The sequence below is a fragment of the Lepisma saccharinum genome, chromosome 17 (assembly GCF_977018435.1).
Source record: "Lepisma saccharinum chromosome 17, izLepSacc3.1, whole genome shotgun sequence".
NCBI lineage: Eukaryota > Metazoa > Arthropoda > Insecta > Zygentoma > Lepismatidae > Lepisma > Lepisma saccharinum.
Window position 1 is genome coordinate 36,063,250 of NC_139245.1, and position 17,739 is coordinate 36,080,988.

General features: G+C 36.6%; 1 protein-coding gene across 1 annotated transcript in view; it reads left to right on the plus strand.

Moving 5' to 3' along the window:
• Nucleotides 1–17,739, plus strand: part of LOC146001373 (uncharacterized) — a 248,135-nt gene that overhangs the window by 130,793 nt on the left and 99,603 nt on the right. Inside the window, exon 4 of the mRNA XM_083138688.1 lies at nt 10,236–10,327. Coding sequence (XP_082994814.1) covers nt 10,236–10,327 — 92 coding nt within the window. The remainder of the gene's footprint in view (nt 1–10,235; nt 10,328–17,739) is intronic.

Here is a 17,739-nt window from a genome sequence, read left to right on the forward strand (position 1 = left end):
AGAGATGTAATGGTGCTTCTGAGAATTTTGTGCCTGACACTGAGAGATTCGTGCGCTGTTTGCCCCAATTTGCGGATATTGAGAAATTCGAAACCTTCAGAGAATCTCGAATTTTAATGATAGAAAGTTGTATAACGAGAGCCATGACTCCTTATTAAGGAATACGAAACGATAAATGCTTCTTAAATCATTATTTCAAAATGTGAAATTATCGACATGGACGGAAACTATTTCGTTGTAATTGAAAACAATCTCACTTTCTCCTTTTTAACAGTTATTATACTTTTGGTTTTTAGTGTTTATTATTATCATTTTCTTCATCATCGTCATCATCATTGGTGTGCTGTGCATAGATGAGCTACTGCATAGGCTTAATATATGTATATTTGTTAAAATTGCTTATTATTATTATTAATTTCGTATTTTATATAATGGAGTTAAAACAATATTAAACACTTTTCTTCCACTCAGCTATGTAAAGAAAATTAAACATTCATACATTATAGAAACCAGTTTATATATAGCCAATACTCACATGCCCAGCAACACACTACACTCCAATGTTCGGAAAGTTACTTTTTAAAAGTAAAGTTTTACAGTTACGGCGAGAAACCTAGGCTTAGGCAAGTACTTTCGCCTTAGCATCCAGAGAGGACACATGGTAGAGAACAGAGTTTCCAAATTTAGCTCTTACCCCACGTTACGAATTCTCAAGTTAACAATTGACGCGTTGTAAAGTAACTCTTGATTTCTCTTCTATTTTTAGAAGTAACTCTGTTACAGTAACAGCTGTTTTCTTTTAAAAGTAACTAGTTACAGTTAGGATTCCCCACAAAAGAAACTGTTACTTCTAGACATTGCTATTTGGCAGTGTCATCATATTAAAACTTGTAGTACATAAAATATATTAAAAACTACATAGATTTGGATATCATTTAATGTGCATGTAGGAAAAGTTCTCTTTTAACATTAATATTTCAGTCATGCGAAACAAACAATAAAAAAATATAATTTCCGCTACCTTAAGAATCAACACTTGTTTCATATTTACTATAAATTGTCTTTTCCCTTGCCGATTCGTAATTCTCCTATTTTAGACTTGTTTCTGAATATTTTGTGTATTATATTTTCTCTCTCTCTCTCTCTATCACTATTTCTCTCTATTTCCCTTTTCTCTCTCTCTCTCTCTCTCTCTCTCTGTCTTCTTCTCCACTCTCCCTGTTTCTCACCTTTCTCTCAATCTCTCCCTCTCTTCTCCTCCCCTCTCTCTGTTTCTTTCCTTTCTTTACCTCTTTCTTCTCCACTCTCTCTGTTTCTCTTCTTTCTCTCTCTTTTCTTCTCCACTCTCTCTATCTCCCTTCTCTCTGTCTCTCTTCTCCTACACTCTCCCTGTTTCTCTCTTTTGTCTCTCTCCCTCTCTTCTTCTCCACTCTCTCTGTCCCTCTCCTTTCTTTCTCTCTCTTTCTTCTCCACTCTCTCTGTTTCTTTCCTTTCTTTCTCCCTCTCTTTCTTCTCCACTCTCTCTGTTTCTTTCCTTTCTTTCTCTCTCTCTTTCTTCTCCACTTTCTCTATCTCCCTTCTCTCTCTCTTCTCCACTCTCTCTGTTTCTCTCCTTTCTCTCCTTTCTCTCTCCCTCTCTTCTTCTCCACTCTATCTGTCTCTCTCCTTTCTTTCTATCTCTTTTCTTCTCCACTCTCTCCATCTCCCTTCTCTCTCTTCTCCTCCACTCTCTCTGTTTCTTCCTTTCTCTCCCTCTCTCTCTTCTCCTCCATTCTCTCTGTTTCTCTCATCTCTCTCTATATATATCTATTTCCTTATCCCGCTATTTCTCTTCCCTCTAATCTCCCTATTTATTTCTCTCTCTTTCCTTTCTTTGTCTCTCTCTCGTTATATTCCAGATTATTTTCCTTCTTTAGAAATTTTCCTACGTCTCCTGACCTCTTTAGTTGGACTTTTGGAATGTTTCGCTCGGGTGACATAGCGACAATAGTTGTTCTGAGTCTCTTTTATCTTCGCTTGGAGGACATTTTATCAACGTGTGTTCCCTTGAGCGTCTATATAGCCTTTTTCATCCAGGTGGTTCTCCGGTTGTTGACCTTTCAAGTAATCTACATTCACGTTCATAACTCTGTGCTATTCCTCAACCTGAAGGATAATTCCCGTAGCAGAAGAAGTGTTCCATCTGACATCATTTCCACTCCTTCCTCTTCTCTCTCCATCTCTATACTTATTTCTTTCTCTCTCTGATTTATCTTTATTTCTCTTTGACTACACTTCCTTATCCCCATTTATCTAATCTGTCTATGTATTTCTCTCTCTCGTCAAAAGTTCTCAATAAATGTCAAATCTCAATAAATCTCTCTTTTTTTCCCTTACTCTCCCTCTCTTTCTCTCGTTTTTCTTCCTTCTCTCTCTCTATACATCCTAATCCATCACTCTCTCTTTTCCATCTTTCTCTCTCTCTCTCTCTCTCTCTCTCTCTTTCTCTCTCTATACTTCCATATCCATATCTCTTTCCTACTTGAACTTTCAATTTCCATTATCTCTTTCTTCTCCCCTACGCTCTGTTTCTCTTTTCTTCTCTCTCTCTCTCTCTATCTCTCTCCATACTCCCTCTTTCTCTTTCCTTTCTCTCTTTATCCCTCTCTCACCGTTCCTCTCCTTTCTATTACCCTTTCCCTTTATACTTCCGTATTCCTGTAACTAATGTATTTCGACATCATATATGAAATATTTATTTTTATTATTTTTACTTAGTCAGAGCTCTTTTTTATCTACCTGAAAACAAAGCCAATGAAGGAATTCACTATAATTGAGACACTCTATAGAATGGGATATAATTAAAATTATAGAAGCTTAGCACACACACACACAGACATGCATACTATTTAGTCATTCATTATGAATTCGGAAAAACCTCTTTTATATAGACTACAATGCGAATTTCATGGACAATGCATTGTTGCCCTACAATTTATTATTCTTGTTGCATAGCAATCAGTACACACGAAGTTCAGTGTCCCGAGAGCTAATCATCCTTAGCAACCAATTGAATATTATAATTCCTTCTGTCAGTCAATTAAGGTTACATAATATAACAAAAGTCTAATCGGTTCTATGGTTTAAATATTGGACGTTGTTAATTGTTATTATATATTTCGCTCAATTGAATGGCATTAACAAAGTCATAGTTCTATTGCTGTTTGGGGATATAACAAAAGTTCATTAAATTTCAAACATGGTTACATCCTCTCCATTAACAATTGTTATCATGGCATTTAATTCTACTTCGAAAAGATTCAAAATCATGTTCGTATTCACTACTTTCATTTTTATGGTTGTTACTTGTGTAACAGTACAGGAATTTATTTGTTCTCTTGTTCTGTTGTTCTTGTTGCTTATTTTTTAGACCAAACTTTTGGAAAGGTGCACAGTAGATTTCACGGGTTCTGGTGTTCGTATCCATACTACCTGTTGCATTCATTCCATGCCACCCACGTTCTTAGTTTCGAGTCCCGGGCGTTCCTCGTGAGTGCCTCTTCATGAATTTCATCTAATCATCACTCATAATCTAACTAGCCACTAGTGACAGAAAGTGACGAAAATTTAGAGAAATACCAATTTCCATTATTTTTCTCTTGCACATCCTGGGTTGTTTGAAGGAATTGAATTCTGTTGATGTCGTCCTCTGTTTGTTGATGCTTTTAATTTCATTTCATGATCATCATTTCATTGTTGCTATTTAGCTCCTCTTTTCTGCCATTTTTGGTTAATCGAAACGATGATGATGAGTGATGATTGATTGAAACAAATGAAGGGACATACCCAGGCCGGGATTCGACCAGGAGAGTCCTGGTGCCGTGGTGCGCAGCGCTAAGCACCCCGCCACGGAGGTCAGCTGCTATTACATTTGTCGTTGTGGATTCAATGCTTAAGAAATATTACATTAAATTATATTATATGATATATTATATTATATTATAGAGCATTCTAACTGTGATTCAAACCAATGTTTTCTGGAAAACTGTGCTCTGCATTAATATACAGTATATACACCACCGCTTTGAATAAGATGAGTGTGTCTAAAAAGGTTGATGTGCTTGTTAGGTAACACAGGCCCTCGAATTTAAACTTTCTGATCATTGCTTAATGTTCAAATAGTGATTTTTTATATTTCAGGCATATTGAATCCGGAACTAAAGTCAGTTTTTCTTCATCAGATCAGGTTTCGTTGCGAAATCAAAATGAATATATAAGACTCGCACGCATATACAGGATTAATACACTATATTAAAAGCATCTGTAAACACCGCTTTGAACTTACTGTTTTACTCGTACTGGTAACATGTTCTAGAGTGGCAAGTCCACGGTTTCAATTTTATGATATCTTGACTTATTTTAAGAAACTCCTTTGCGTTGCTTTTTGCTTGTAAGCTGTAGTTGCATTGTCTGTCTTCAGTAACCAGCAGTAATCTGCCAGCACATTCTTGTTCCATTTCCCGTGATATCTATGTTTCATTTCCCTTAGATCCTGGTGGAATTTTTCTCCTTGCTCTTCGCTCAGCATTCCTAGGTTCTCGGGGAAATAGTCCAGATGTGAATGTAACATGTGCACCTATAAGCTCATATTGCAGCTGTCACGTACCAGTTCCGACGACACAATGAAAAATGCAAGGAAAAAATGTTTCCTCAGAGCGACGATAGATGGCAGTGCGCCATATAAAGAAGAATAGAGTTCATTGAAGAAACTAGGAGCGGAGAAGAGTGATAATATATATTATAGTAAATGCAAAATACATAATGGAAGAGTATAAATTTATAGAAGGAGTGAATAAAATGTTGTAAATAGCCAATTAAGATAATTAAGAATATGATCGTATATGAAACAATTAGGAAAGTTAATAAGTAAGCAAATGAATTCAGAAATGTATCTCCTTTTTGATAATAGTGATCAACATTTGATTTAATACCTCTGACGAGGAGAAAATACACAGCTTTTGTGGTTTTCTGTCCCTCGGTGGCGCTGTGTCCAAGCACTTAATGTTGCGCTCCTTATTAGACGCACTGGGCCATAGGTGGCGCTACTGTCAGTTTAGACGCCCCTAATCTTTCTACAAGTATAGCTTGTGGTGCTGTATAATACCAAAGAAGAAGGAAAAGAGAGTAATGGAATATATATTGGAACGAAGAAGACAAGAAGGTGAGGAAACTATCCAACCCCCAACCCAATCCGTTGGGTTTACAATATGATATTTCAAAAGGAGAAAATAAATATAATCCAGATGTAGTAATTAATGTACACATAACGAAAGATATTATAATAAATAATATTATGCTTTAAAAGGAAATAAATAAATTAGAAGAAGAAAAAGAAGCCTTTTCACTGAGCAAAGATAGAAAAGAAGAAGAAGCCTTTTCCCAAAATTAGAAGAGAAGAAGAAGAAGCCTTTCTTATTGGGAAGGATAATCCATTTCTATTTGAAGAAGATGAAGAAGATTTCCTTTCCATGATCCATATATATATATATATATATATATATATATATATATATATATATATATGTATGTATGTATGTATATATATATATATATATATATATATATATATATATATTTATATAAGAAGAATATAACCGATGTAATTTTTCGAATCAACATATATTTCATTGTACATACAAGTTTCGCCATATATTTTTCTCTGTATTGTGTACAGTTTTCAGAATATAGATCCGCATTTAACTTTATCCTCTTGGCTATAAAACGCTTTCTTATTTGGAATTCTCGAAAAAGATCCTATACCCTGAGATTAAGATATTTCTATAGCCGTGGTAAATAACATTTTAAGTACCTACGAACAGGGTGTAGAACGTGGCGCACATAACGTGGAGACTTACCTTAACATACCCCCAAGGGCGTATCATAGCCTTAACCTTGGAAAGAAAAAAGCATTCTGTCCACCATTTCTTTGTAGTCTGGATCCTTTGTGTTGAAAAGAAAGTTTTTGACTACATCCCGGAATGCTTCCCATTCCGATCGTTCTGCTGCGCACATGACGTCTTCAAAAGTAGCATCAGAAAGGAATTTTCTGCTATCTGGACCTGTAAAGATACCCTCTTTGATTTTGGCATTACTGATGCCTGGGAATCGATGACACAGGTACTGAAAGCATTCGCCATCATTACTTACAGCCTTAACGAATTGCTTCATAAGCCAAAGTTTGATATGAAGTGGAGGTAACAATAGGTTGGACTTGTCAACAAGATTTTTTTTGTTTTATGTTTTTCGAGCCTACAATCCACTGTCTACTGGCCATTCCTATTGGGTCGAGTGATGTGACCTTCTCGACTGTCCCACTCACAAATAAAGCAGGGGTGCTTTGTGCAACATGCTTGTAGACCTAACAGAATACCTATCACTTTAAAGTCACCACAGACTTGCCACTTGTGTTCCTGGTACTTTATTATATAAATCATCATCTCAAGATTTCCGTAAGTTTCTCGCATAATAACTGCATGTGCAACGGGAACTGATGCAAGTTCGTTTTCGTTATGAAGAAGGAAGCACTTCAAACTACGGTTGAAGGCATCAATAGAAAATCTCCAGTGGGAAGGGTCATACTGTGGTACTCCTAGTACGAGTGCATTAGTGCATGTGCATAAAAAAAATAATATCAAATTTTAAATAAATGTGATGTGATGTGGAAAAATTAACGTCGGATACTGATTCAGGATGCAAACGTCATCCTAGGAAAAAATACAGAATGGCTGCAATGAAACCATCGCAGGTCAGTGATAATCTATTATGAATTTAGCTTATTTGTCAGGGCCTCTTCGATGGCTTATTGGTAAATCAAAGGGTTTCAGGTTGGATGCCCGACGCATACAATGATTCCGATCCTACTTTAAACTGTATGTCCAGTCCCGATTAGAATAAAAATAATACTCACACTGGGAAAGCGTATTTGGTGAAATTTCTCCTCAATTGGAAACACCAATTAAAGCCCGTGCTGTACTCTCAAAATTTGGTATGGCTACGTTTAGCGAAACGTTAAATGGATACTTTATTCCCACTAACTTTGATTGTGTTTCCATAAACTATATATGGATGAAAGAATTTAACTTCTACAGAAAATGTTATTCATGGTAATGATGATGCTATACCATATTTGACATAAAAGTGGCATATTATAATAGAGAAGGCATTCTTAAAATAAAATAAAAATATGAAATGGGTATCGTGTTATTGTATTTTATTTTCTTGTTACTATTGCTTTTGTGACAGTTTGTGTATTTTAATAACTTTAATAATATTGATAATTTCATTAAATTGAAAAATATGGAAAAATACTTACATAAAAAGAGAAAATGCAATAATTATATATTTTCTCATCCTCGCCGTGTTTAGAACTGAAACACAACAGACGTCAATTGTTGCTTTCAACGATTAGAAACTTTACAGTTTTTGACAATTGTTGCTGAAAAGAGAAACAAGAACATTGTTGCTATGGTTAACTAGAGGGTATGCGGTGTATACTGCTGTATAGTATACTCTCAACTACACTCCTGACCACAGCAACAGTGTATACAAATCACCAATGAAGCTTATTTGGTGAAAGTTCTTCGCAGTAGGAAACATTGCCGAAAGCAGAGTATTCCAATTAGAGCAAACGGTGCATGCCTTTATTTGAAGAGCTGTGGAAACGAAGATGCTTCGTGGTGAAGTTACCTGAGGGCGTGATCATGAATATTCAAAAGTTCCGAGGAAGAAAATTTCAGAGAAACATCCTTTCAGGTTACGATACGAAAAAAAGTCCCCATGGAAATATGAAAGGGTGATAATTTGCATAAGATGGAGGAATATCGATATACTTGGGGAGCTACCGAGGTGGAAGAAGAGGAAAGAATGTAAACACAAGCGGTGAATATCTTTAGACAGTTTTTTCCTTATTTGGATTTTCAGTTCCTTTTTATAAAACTAGATGGCACTACTATTTAGTTTATTGCGCATTAGTTGTGAAAGTAAGCAGTAATTGAACTTATGTTTGCTATGTACTTTAGTATTCTGAAAGTTAATCTTTAACTTAAATGTAACTTGAAAAGTAACTATATGCTACTTTTAGAGTTACTTTCTGCTGGATGTTTTCTTGCAAACAATTTACACAAATCAATGATTTTTAATTGTAATAAAATTAATATATGAAGACATAATAACCCGTGGCATTACAATCCGTAAAGACCAGTGCCTACCTACCGACTGCCGGCCTTTGGTGAGAGATCATTCAACCAGGTGACGTGTGGCCAGCACGACGAACCTGCGGCGAAATACGGAAATATCCGGCAACAAAACGTCTCAGTGGGCGACAAGCTTTATACCGCACGGCCAAGATGCGGAACAAAGATAATTTATACAAATCACTATTTTCTCTGGTCTTATGAAGACTTACATGTGTTTATTTTATGTTTATGGTACATAATATATGTTTTCATATACATCGTGTCCCAAAATTCCGGTAACACTTTTATTAATTCATTATACAAAAACTACAAGAGATATAGCTTTCGTGTATATGTCATATGAAAGAGTATCTCAAATTGTTTTTTTTAATGTATGAGTTCACAATGCCTCGGTAATAAAATTCTTGACAGAGATATGCTCCAAAGAGTATGGCAAGAATTTGATTACCACGTAGACATATGTCGTGTTACACATGATTCCCATATCGAGGCATTGTGAACTCATACATTAAAAAAAACCATTTGAGATACTCTTTCATATGACATATACACGAAAGCTATATCACTTGTAGTTTTTGTATAATGAATTAATAAAAGTGTTACCGGACTTTTGGGACACGGTGTACTTACTGACCTAACCCCCCCCCCCACCTCCATAAAGTTTTGGTTCCGAGAGACATTTTTCGACCGTGCCCCATGTGTCTGTACTTCTCCCATAAGCATAACATGGCTAGAATGTAGACATCCCCACCGAACCTCCTCTATGACCCTCAGAAGATCTGGTCACTTTAATTTTATTTTTATAACTTGAGCTCAAAGATATACACTTGACTCACACAACTATGGTTCCCCTAGGGCCTAACATATTTCTATCATGATCAATTGAACCCAGCATAACTCCTTTACATGGACGTTAAGGGACGTTTAACACACCCTGCACATATATTACTACCTTTATGAGTATAATGTTAAGTACTTGCCTAACAAGCTTTCAATTGTTCCTGTACAAAACAGTAAACGGCATATTGGATCATAGCTTATTTCTTGGACAACTTCAGTTTAATATAAGGAAGAATACTTTACGTTGTAGGAATATTTTCATCCCCAAAATTCCAAAAAAAAAAAAAAAAAAATTAAGAGCTGCCCGATTAATAGAATTTGTGATATGTATAATGAAATTATGATTAATAATCATTCCATAGAGTTTCCAATGCCATTCTTGACTTATAAGAAAACATTAGTGTCAATTATGAAAGTACGAATATGTGATAGTTAATACATAATAACTGTAATCATACTCGGGATTATGTGATTTTTATTTTTCTTTAATTTATTTATAAACTGTTCTGTATGTCTTATGTAATGAAAATAATTTGTGACTGGATTTCATTTGTATCTTTTGTAATTGTAGTTGTATTGTAAATCTGTAATTTTGTAATTACTATTCATTATTATTAGTATTATTATTATGTACGCCTTCTGTCATTGGAGGAGAATATATCTCTGTTGAAGGTAATAATAAATAAATAAATAAACAGTTGTTATGCAGCTACTTAAGTTGTAACTTCCTTAATGTTGATTGATTGATTTGCTTTATTTACTTCGCCTTTCGTGCCACTGTTGGCTAATGTGCGATGTGGATGAGTGATGATATGATGAAATTGATGAATTGACACTCGCAAACATCCATGCCAGGATTCGAACCCGAGACCCCTGGCGTCGTAGTGCGATGTTGTACCCACTCCAGCCACGGGGGCCGGCTTTCCTTAATGTTAAGCAAGTCGCGACTGTACTCTATTTTTAATATAATCTTGATTTAATGTCACATATAAATTTTCAACGTAATGTTTCTGCAAATAATATGTCTGTTGCTGACTTATATGAACTTCTGCATACCTTTAAGCTCAAGTTTCAATGAACATGAGAGTGATCAGACCCTTTGAGGGGTAGGGTTAGGTGTGAAAATGTCATCGTTTTCTTATACTTTCCATTCTGTTTCAGATGACGAGTTCGGGAAGAAGACTGTTTCTGTGATGCTGGACGGAGAAGAATCAGAGCTGGAGATCGTGGACCACCCGGCAGCTGAGATGTCTGTGAGTACAACTCTGGAAATCATCTCCACTTCTTCTTCTTCCTCAGATTCTTCTCGATGTTTGACTCCGGGGATGAACTTTAATTAATTCCGCTCCCACTAATCCCACTTCTGGTATTATTCCGCGTGATTGAAAACCAAGTTCCCTGCCCCAGTTCCAAGTACCTGGTTCACAAGCGGAACTCATTTCTTGCCGAAGATTGGAGTCAAAAATCCTTCCTAATCTAGTGGCCAATAGAGAGCAGTGCAGTACCTTATAAATTTCAAGAGGGCATACGCTAAGTTTAATGAAAAGGCAACTAGAGGCTATTGAAATCAATTAGATCTTCAAAAAATTCATTAATGGTAGATCATTAACGATGATATACCCATAATTGGTATGAACGAGACATATTTAAACATGGGCTACAGTAGTAACCGTAGAGCAGAACAGGGAAAGCAACAATTCTATTTTTTCTCGTTCTCTTAGAGTTAATGCGGAAATACAACATACGAGGGGGATTAGATAAGTTTCCGGCCTAGCAATGAAAACATGGTGGCAAGGACACAGTGATGGCATTTTATTCAACGTAGTTCTCTTTCAGGTTGACATTCCTGCAACAATTCTATCCCATGATAAAACAAAGAGTTTGTCTTGTGCTGCAAACCATGCCTCTACAGTCGCTATGACGTCTTTTGTGTCACTAAATGCAGTACCTTTCAGAAGCATCTTAAGTTCTGGGAAAAGATAATTGTCTGATGGGGTCAGATGGAGAATAACGGTGATGCTATATTATATCGAACTTCAATTCACGCAGGTTTTGCATCGTATCGCCTGCCTTGTGGCAAGGAGCATTGTCTTGCAAGAAGGCGATGCTTTTGGACAGTTTTCCTCGCCTCTTTTCCTTCAAAGCGGCATGCAATTTGTCCAGAAGGTACACATATCGTTCAGCATTCAATGTAGTGCCTTTTTCCAGATATTCGCTAAGAATTACCCTCTCACAATCCCAAAAAATGACACCCATCACTTTCCCTGCGGATTTTTGTCTGCGACATTTCTTCGGCATTGGTGACCCAATATGGCGTCACTGCATAGACTGAATTTTAGTCTCAGGATCATATACATGAAATATTGTTTCATCCACAGTAACAATTTGTTTAATAAAGTTGGAAGCACTCGCTGAAAAATGGCCCAACACACTCTGTGCACAGTCCCGTCTTGCCCTCTTGTGATCAGGTGTGAGAAGTTTGGGCACGCACTTGGCCGACAATTTTTTCATACATAGTTCTCCACACTGATCCCTATGGTCTCTGCAATACATGACAGACCAATTTGCCTGTCTGCGAGGATCATGTCGTGGACACTATCCACAGTTACCAAGGTCACCAATGTTTTGGGCCTTCCACACGTCTCCTCATCTTCGGTGCTCATCGTCGTCCTCCTGAACTCTGCCACCCACGATTTCACTATGCTATATGAAGGACAGTCATTGGGCATTGTCTGTGTCAATTCATCAAGAATCTCCTTCGCTCCCATATTCCCATATAGGTACCTGATGACTGTCTCTTCTCACATTTGGTAAAAGTCACACGCTGCTCTGCAATGATCACTTCAAACCTGCGACACAGGAGAATTATTAGGATTAAATATATTCCTCTAAAACACTGCTACATAACATACTAAAAGGATTTTGAAATGAGTTCATTTTCTGTGTTAGACCGGAAAATTATCTAATCTCCCTCGTATCTCAATTGTCGTTATTAATGATAAGATATGTCGCCAATTGTTGCGATGAAGAGAAACGAGGACATTGTTTCGCATGGGGCTTATTCGATACAAAATCTCAAGTCAAACTTCTACATTGGTTTTGATAACAAAAGGCAGATCTCATATTAATCATAAAGGGACCAACCAAACAAGCAGAAGTTATATTATAGCTAGCTATGCGCATTTCTACAATATTGTTTTAGTAGGCAAATGATGGCGATCACATGCTGACGTAATCATCTACTGATACTTTCTCCATTTCTCAACAAACCTGAAGTATTTGACCGTAATAAGCTCACTGGAGTAATAGCGAAATTACAGAAATACATATAAAATAAATTAAAGTAGTGAACTCTAGTAGAAGCCAAACGCTAATGTGTAAGGTTAATCAGACGGCACACAGCGTGCACTCAGAGAACTAAGTGCATCATATCTACTGATACACCAGAACGCATCGATTGATGCACTAAAGTGTGTTTTATGGCCTCTACCAAGAATCAAATTCACATTTGATGCATTTCTGTGCATTCTTTGTATACCCTGTCTCACCTAACTGTGGAGCAAGTACGCCCATAGCGTCAGAGAAGCCAGGCAAATCGAGTGGCCAGACTGAAGCAGTGCACGCTGCTTGGAAGGCTGGTAACTGCAGTCGCTTCCCCCTCCACGCAATCCCGTTCCCTCTCATGTGTTCATTGGTGAAGCCGTCTCGCGTCACTACTTGCGCAGAGACTTGTTTTCGTTTGCCTGCCCCACAGTTAGCTGGGACAGAGTATATATTGTAAAATAAACACCAAAGTGTATCACATGATGCAAGTGAGGATTTATTTCAGTCGAGATGCACAGTAATGCATCAGTTGATGTGTTTGGATGCACTTTCCTGCATCTTTTTCGATAATACACTTCAACGTTTGGTCTGAGCTATAGACTTTATGTAGCTCAAACCGCATCAAGGTGCAACAAAATACATCAACTGATACATTAAAGTGCATCTCGACTGAAAGAAATCCTCACTTGCATCATATAATACACTGTGGTCTCATTTTGCGATATACAAAGAATGCATCATATTGTGAATCTCATTCTATGCAGAGGCCACAAGAGACATTTTAATGCATCAAACTATGAGTTCTGATGCATCAATAGATAAGATGCATTTAATTATCTGAGTATATACCACCGTATACCCTCAACTACAGCCATGATGGAGAGCATTTGTATCCTATTGTTCTTCTCCTTAATAACAAACACTTATTAAATAATTGTTGCTTCAATTGTGTTTTATTTTGTTAATGAACATATTTCTGATTTTTGTATTTATTTTCTCATTCCATCTTGTTCATGTTTTGGGAGGTGACTGGACATGTAAAATTGGATATGATATAGCTAGCTGTCTTTCTAGGTAGGGCGGAATAAACTATAAAATATTTTGCAAATTTGCCCTAACTAACTAACTAACTCCCTAGCCTTCTTAAACCCGAAGGTTCATGGCTGCAGCAACACAGGCCTTCCATCTTTCCCTATCTTGAGCAAGTTCTATATACTCTTTTCCATCCCTACTGATTTTCCTTAGGTCCATCTCAACATTGTCCCTCCATCTTCGTCTTGGCCTTCCTACAGGTCTCTTACCATCAGGTTTCCCAACAAGAATCCTGTAAACTCCTCTTTCTTCTCCCATTCGTGCCACATGGCCTGCCCTGCAAATTTGCCCTTCCTTTAAAAAGGTGTTCCTGTAGGAAGGCCAAGACGAAGATGGAGGGACAACGTTGAGATGGACCTAAAGGAAATCGGTAGGGATGGAAAAGAGTATATAGATCTTGCTCAAGATAGGGAAAGATGGATGGCCAGTGTTGCTGCAGCCATGAACCTTCGGGTTTAAGAAGGCTAGAGAGTTAGTTAGTTAGTACAAAGATAACAATCGGAAGTCATTTGAAAGGAAGTTTGCATTATTTTCAAGTTCCTTGTTGCTTTCATTTTTTTTATAAATTTATTTTCTCAAAATTTCTGGAAGGGCTGTAGCCCCTATATCTCCATTCTACGTGCGCCAACGCTCATGATGTATCTCCTTTAATAACAGCTGTTTGTGGAGGGAATATATGAAAACAAATAATTTAATTGTTCATTCATTTCAAACATAAACTCGATACATGGTCAGGATTCAACTCGAGGATTTTTATTTTTAAAAAAATATATCCTCCTTGGCAAGTAATAACGAAGTTAGTTTACTGTAATGTATACGTTATATATATCCTATATTGCTAATTATATATTTTTTTAAAAATACTTTCAAATTGAATCACGATGCTAGGGGTTCCAGTTTCGAATCCCAACCCGAGAAAAGCCAAGAAAAATGAAATATAACAACCAATCAATCAAACATCATAATGTGTATATGTTGATGTGTCTGTGGACTCCAGTAGTAGCTACTGGTACATACCTTTAGTGTTTGCCTGTCAGTAAAGGGAATAGAACTATTTCGTTCTAAGAACCATATATAATTGTAGCTACCACGTTCCCTGTATCAAAACACTGCAGATATGCAGAAAACACTCATCAAACACTCGCTGAAGTGATGTGTAATCTTAACACCATAATACAAATGATCATCCCAAAAGAGAAGGGGTGCATTTACGGTACTGTTGCAGCTCGTTCTGGCTAAAGTTCAACTAGATATTACTAGCAAAGATCATCTTAGGGGACACTGTCTTATTGCCTTGGTGTAATGCTAGTTTTATGACCGACCTAGGTGCTATAGTTCATGAGATACTAGACCAACAAGCTTCTCAGTATCCTTCATGAAAGTAGAATTCTTTTCAAAAGGTTCCCTTATTCTAAGTTCTGCTTAAAAGAGATTTAATTAAGGTTTCTGATCCGAAGTTAACTTTGCCTTTCCTCATTCGAACTCATCCTTAGCAACTTTGTTAAGAGCCTTTGTGGCACAGGAGAAGTCGAACGCACCTGAAGCAAGACTTGCCTCAAGGTAAACTTTTTCCTACTCCCGAATCGAACTCTTTGTTTGGGTCCGTAACAAACTCGGAAGGGAAGTTTGCTTTGATTTCACCTTATCTCTGCAAGTTTGTCTGGGTCAATGTGAACTTTTCTCCTAGAGCTATTTCAACTTGACCTTCTCGATAATTATTTTCCAACTTGGATCGGAGTTTATGGTTCTCCGAGATGTTTTCTCCAGATCATTGTCTGCTAGCAACATATATTCTGGGATTGTGCTCTTGTTTCTCTGCATGGCCTTTCAGGGAGAAAATTGTCATTTTTAGTGGAAAAACGCTCTGAAATTCCTACAACTTTTTATCGTGTGTGGTCTCTTGATTTCTACACACAATAGCAAAATGCATTAGTTGATGCATTAGAAACGCATTGACTAATGCACTAAAGTGTGTTTCTTGACTTTTGCCAAGAATCAGGTTTAGAGTTTGACGCATGTTTGTAAAGGTAACTGCAAAGTGAATCGTAAGAAGCAAGTGAGTATTTCACTGTACGTCGACCTGTAATTTAATCCATGAATAGATGCGTTTTTAATTACCCTTCCTGCATCTATCTCGATAACACACACACATTTGGTCTGATTTATGTGTAAACTCATCTCGTCGTATTTACTTTCATGTACGTACAGTCAACGGCAAATATAATGGTAGGCAAATTGTCCATCAATATTTTCATTACTTTTTAATTCTGCTACATGTACATCCTGTGTTGATTTAAGGAATGAAACCATGTTGGTTCGAAGCAGATATACTTCTCTGCATATTGACGTCATTATTTCAATTCATTGTCATCACATTATGTAGTACAGACTGAATGAAAATAAAGGAGGACAATTCGCCTACTGTTTATTTCTCCGTTGGCTGTACCATTACCTGGTTTGTCTACAGAATGTTCCTGATCAGAGACTAGTCCTGTGCATGCGCGTTCTTCTGCGAATGTCCCTCCTTCAATTCTATTTGCTCATAATTCATCCCCATCGTCGTGATTAGCCAAAATCAGCAGGGAAGAGACGTAACGTAAGCGCAATGAGTCGTTGCTGGTCCTAGAGAGTGGACGGGAGGGAGTGGTTTTGTCCTAACTAACTAACTAACTCCCTAGCCTTCTTAAACCCGAAGGTTCATGGCTGCAGCAACACAGGCCTTCCATCTTTCCCTATCTTGAGCAAGTTCTATTACTTTTTTCCATCCCTACAGATTTCCCTTAGGTCCATCTCAACGTTGTCCCTCCATCTTCGTCTTGGCCTTCCTACAGGTCTCTTACCATCAGGTTTCCCAACAAGAATCCTGTAAACTCCTCTTTCCTCTCCCATTCGTGCCACATGGCCTGCCCACCTAAGTCTTCTTGATTTAATTATTCTAATAATATCTGGACATGAATACAAATTATGTAGTTCTAAATTATGTAACCTTCTCAACTCACCTGTCTCCTCATCCCTTTTAGGTCCAAAGATTTTCCTAAGGATCATATTTTCAAATACTCTCAATTTATGTTCCTCTTTCAATGTAAGGGACCAAGTTTCACATCCATATAATACTACAGGCAAAATTACTCTTTTGTATATTTTAACTTTTACTTTCTTATATATTAAACGAGAAGACAAAAGATTATGAAGAGCGAAGTAACATGCATTTCCTGAATTAAGCCTACTTTTTATTTCCTCCTTAATATAATTTTCATTTGTTAATATTACTCCTAAGTATTTGAATTTGGAAACTGGTTCAAACGAGTTGTTATCAATAATTAGATTTTGATTATTACCTAACACGTGGTTTCGGCCTGTAAGCATATATTTAGTTTTCTCCTTGTTAACTTCCAAATCTATCTCTTTAGCAGTTTTGAAAAATATTTTAGCATTATTCTTAATTGTATTCACATCATCCCCCAGTAGGTCCACATCATCTGCATATGCTAATAACTGAGTCACACCATTTAATTTTAGTCCTTCTTTAGTTTCTTTTACCTTCCTTACAGCATATTCTAAGGCAAAATTAAAGAGCAATGGAGATAATGCATCTCCTTGTTTTAACCCATCATGAATTGTAAATTTGTCAGACATATTAATACCCACACGAATTTTACTTTCGGTTTCACTGGTGCATATTTTTATCATACTAACAAGCTTCTTAGGTATTCCAAACTCTACTAATATATTATACAATTTATCTCTTTTGACCGAATCATATGCTTTTTTGAAATCAATGAATAGCTGATGGACATTTTGATTATATTCCCACTTTTTTTCAAGTGTCTGTCTGATGTGAAAAATTTGATCTGTAGTTGATCTGTTACGTTTAAATCCACATTGATAATCACCTATAATTTCATTAGCATATGGGGTTAGTCTTGTTAAAAGAATGTTAGATAATATTTTATATGTTGTTGAGAGTAGAGAAATTCCACGGTAATTATTTCAGTTCATTTTATCACCTTTTTTAAACACAGGAACAATTATGGATTCTTTCCACTGTTGAGGGATTTCTCTTTTATTCCATATTAAACAAATTAATTTATGAATTTGACATATTAATGAATTTTTACCATATTTAATTAACTCAGCTGGTATTAAATCAATGCCAGGTGCTTTGTTATTCTTTAGCCTTTTAATAGCATCTTTAACTTCAGTCAAGTTAGGTTCTGGAACTAAAGGTTCTGCTGTGTGGACTTCATTT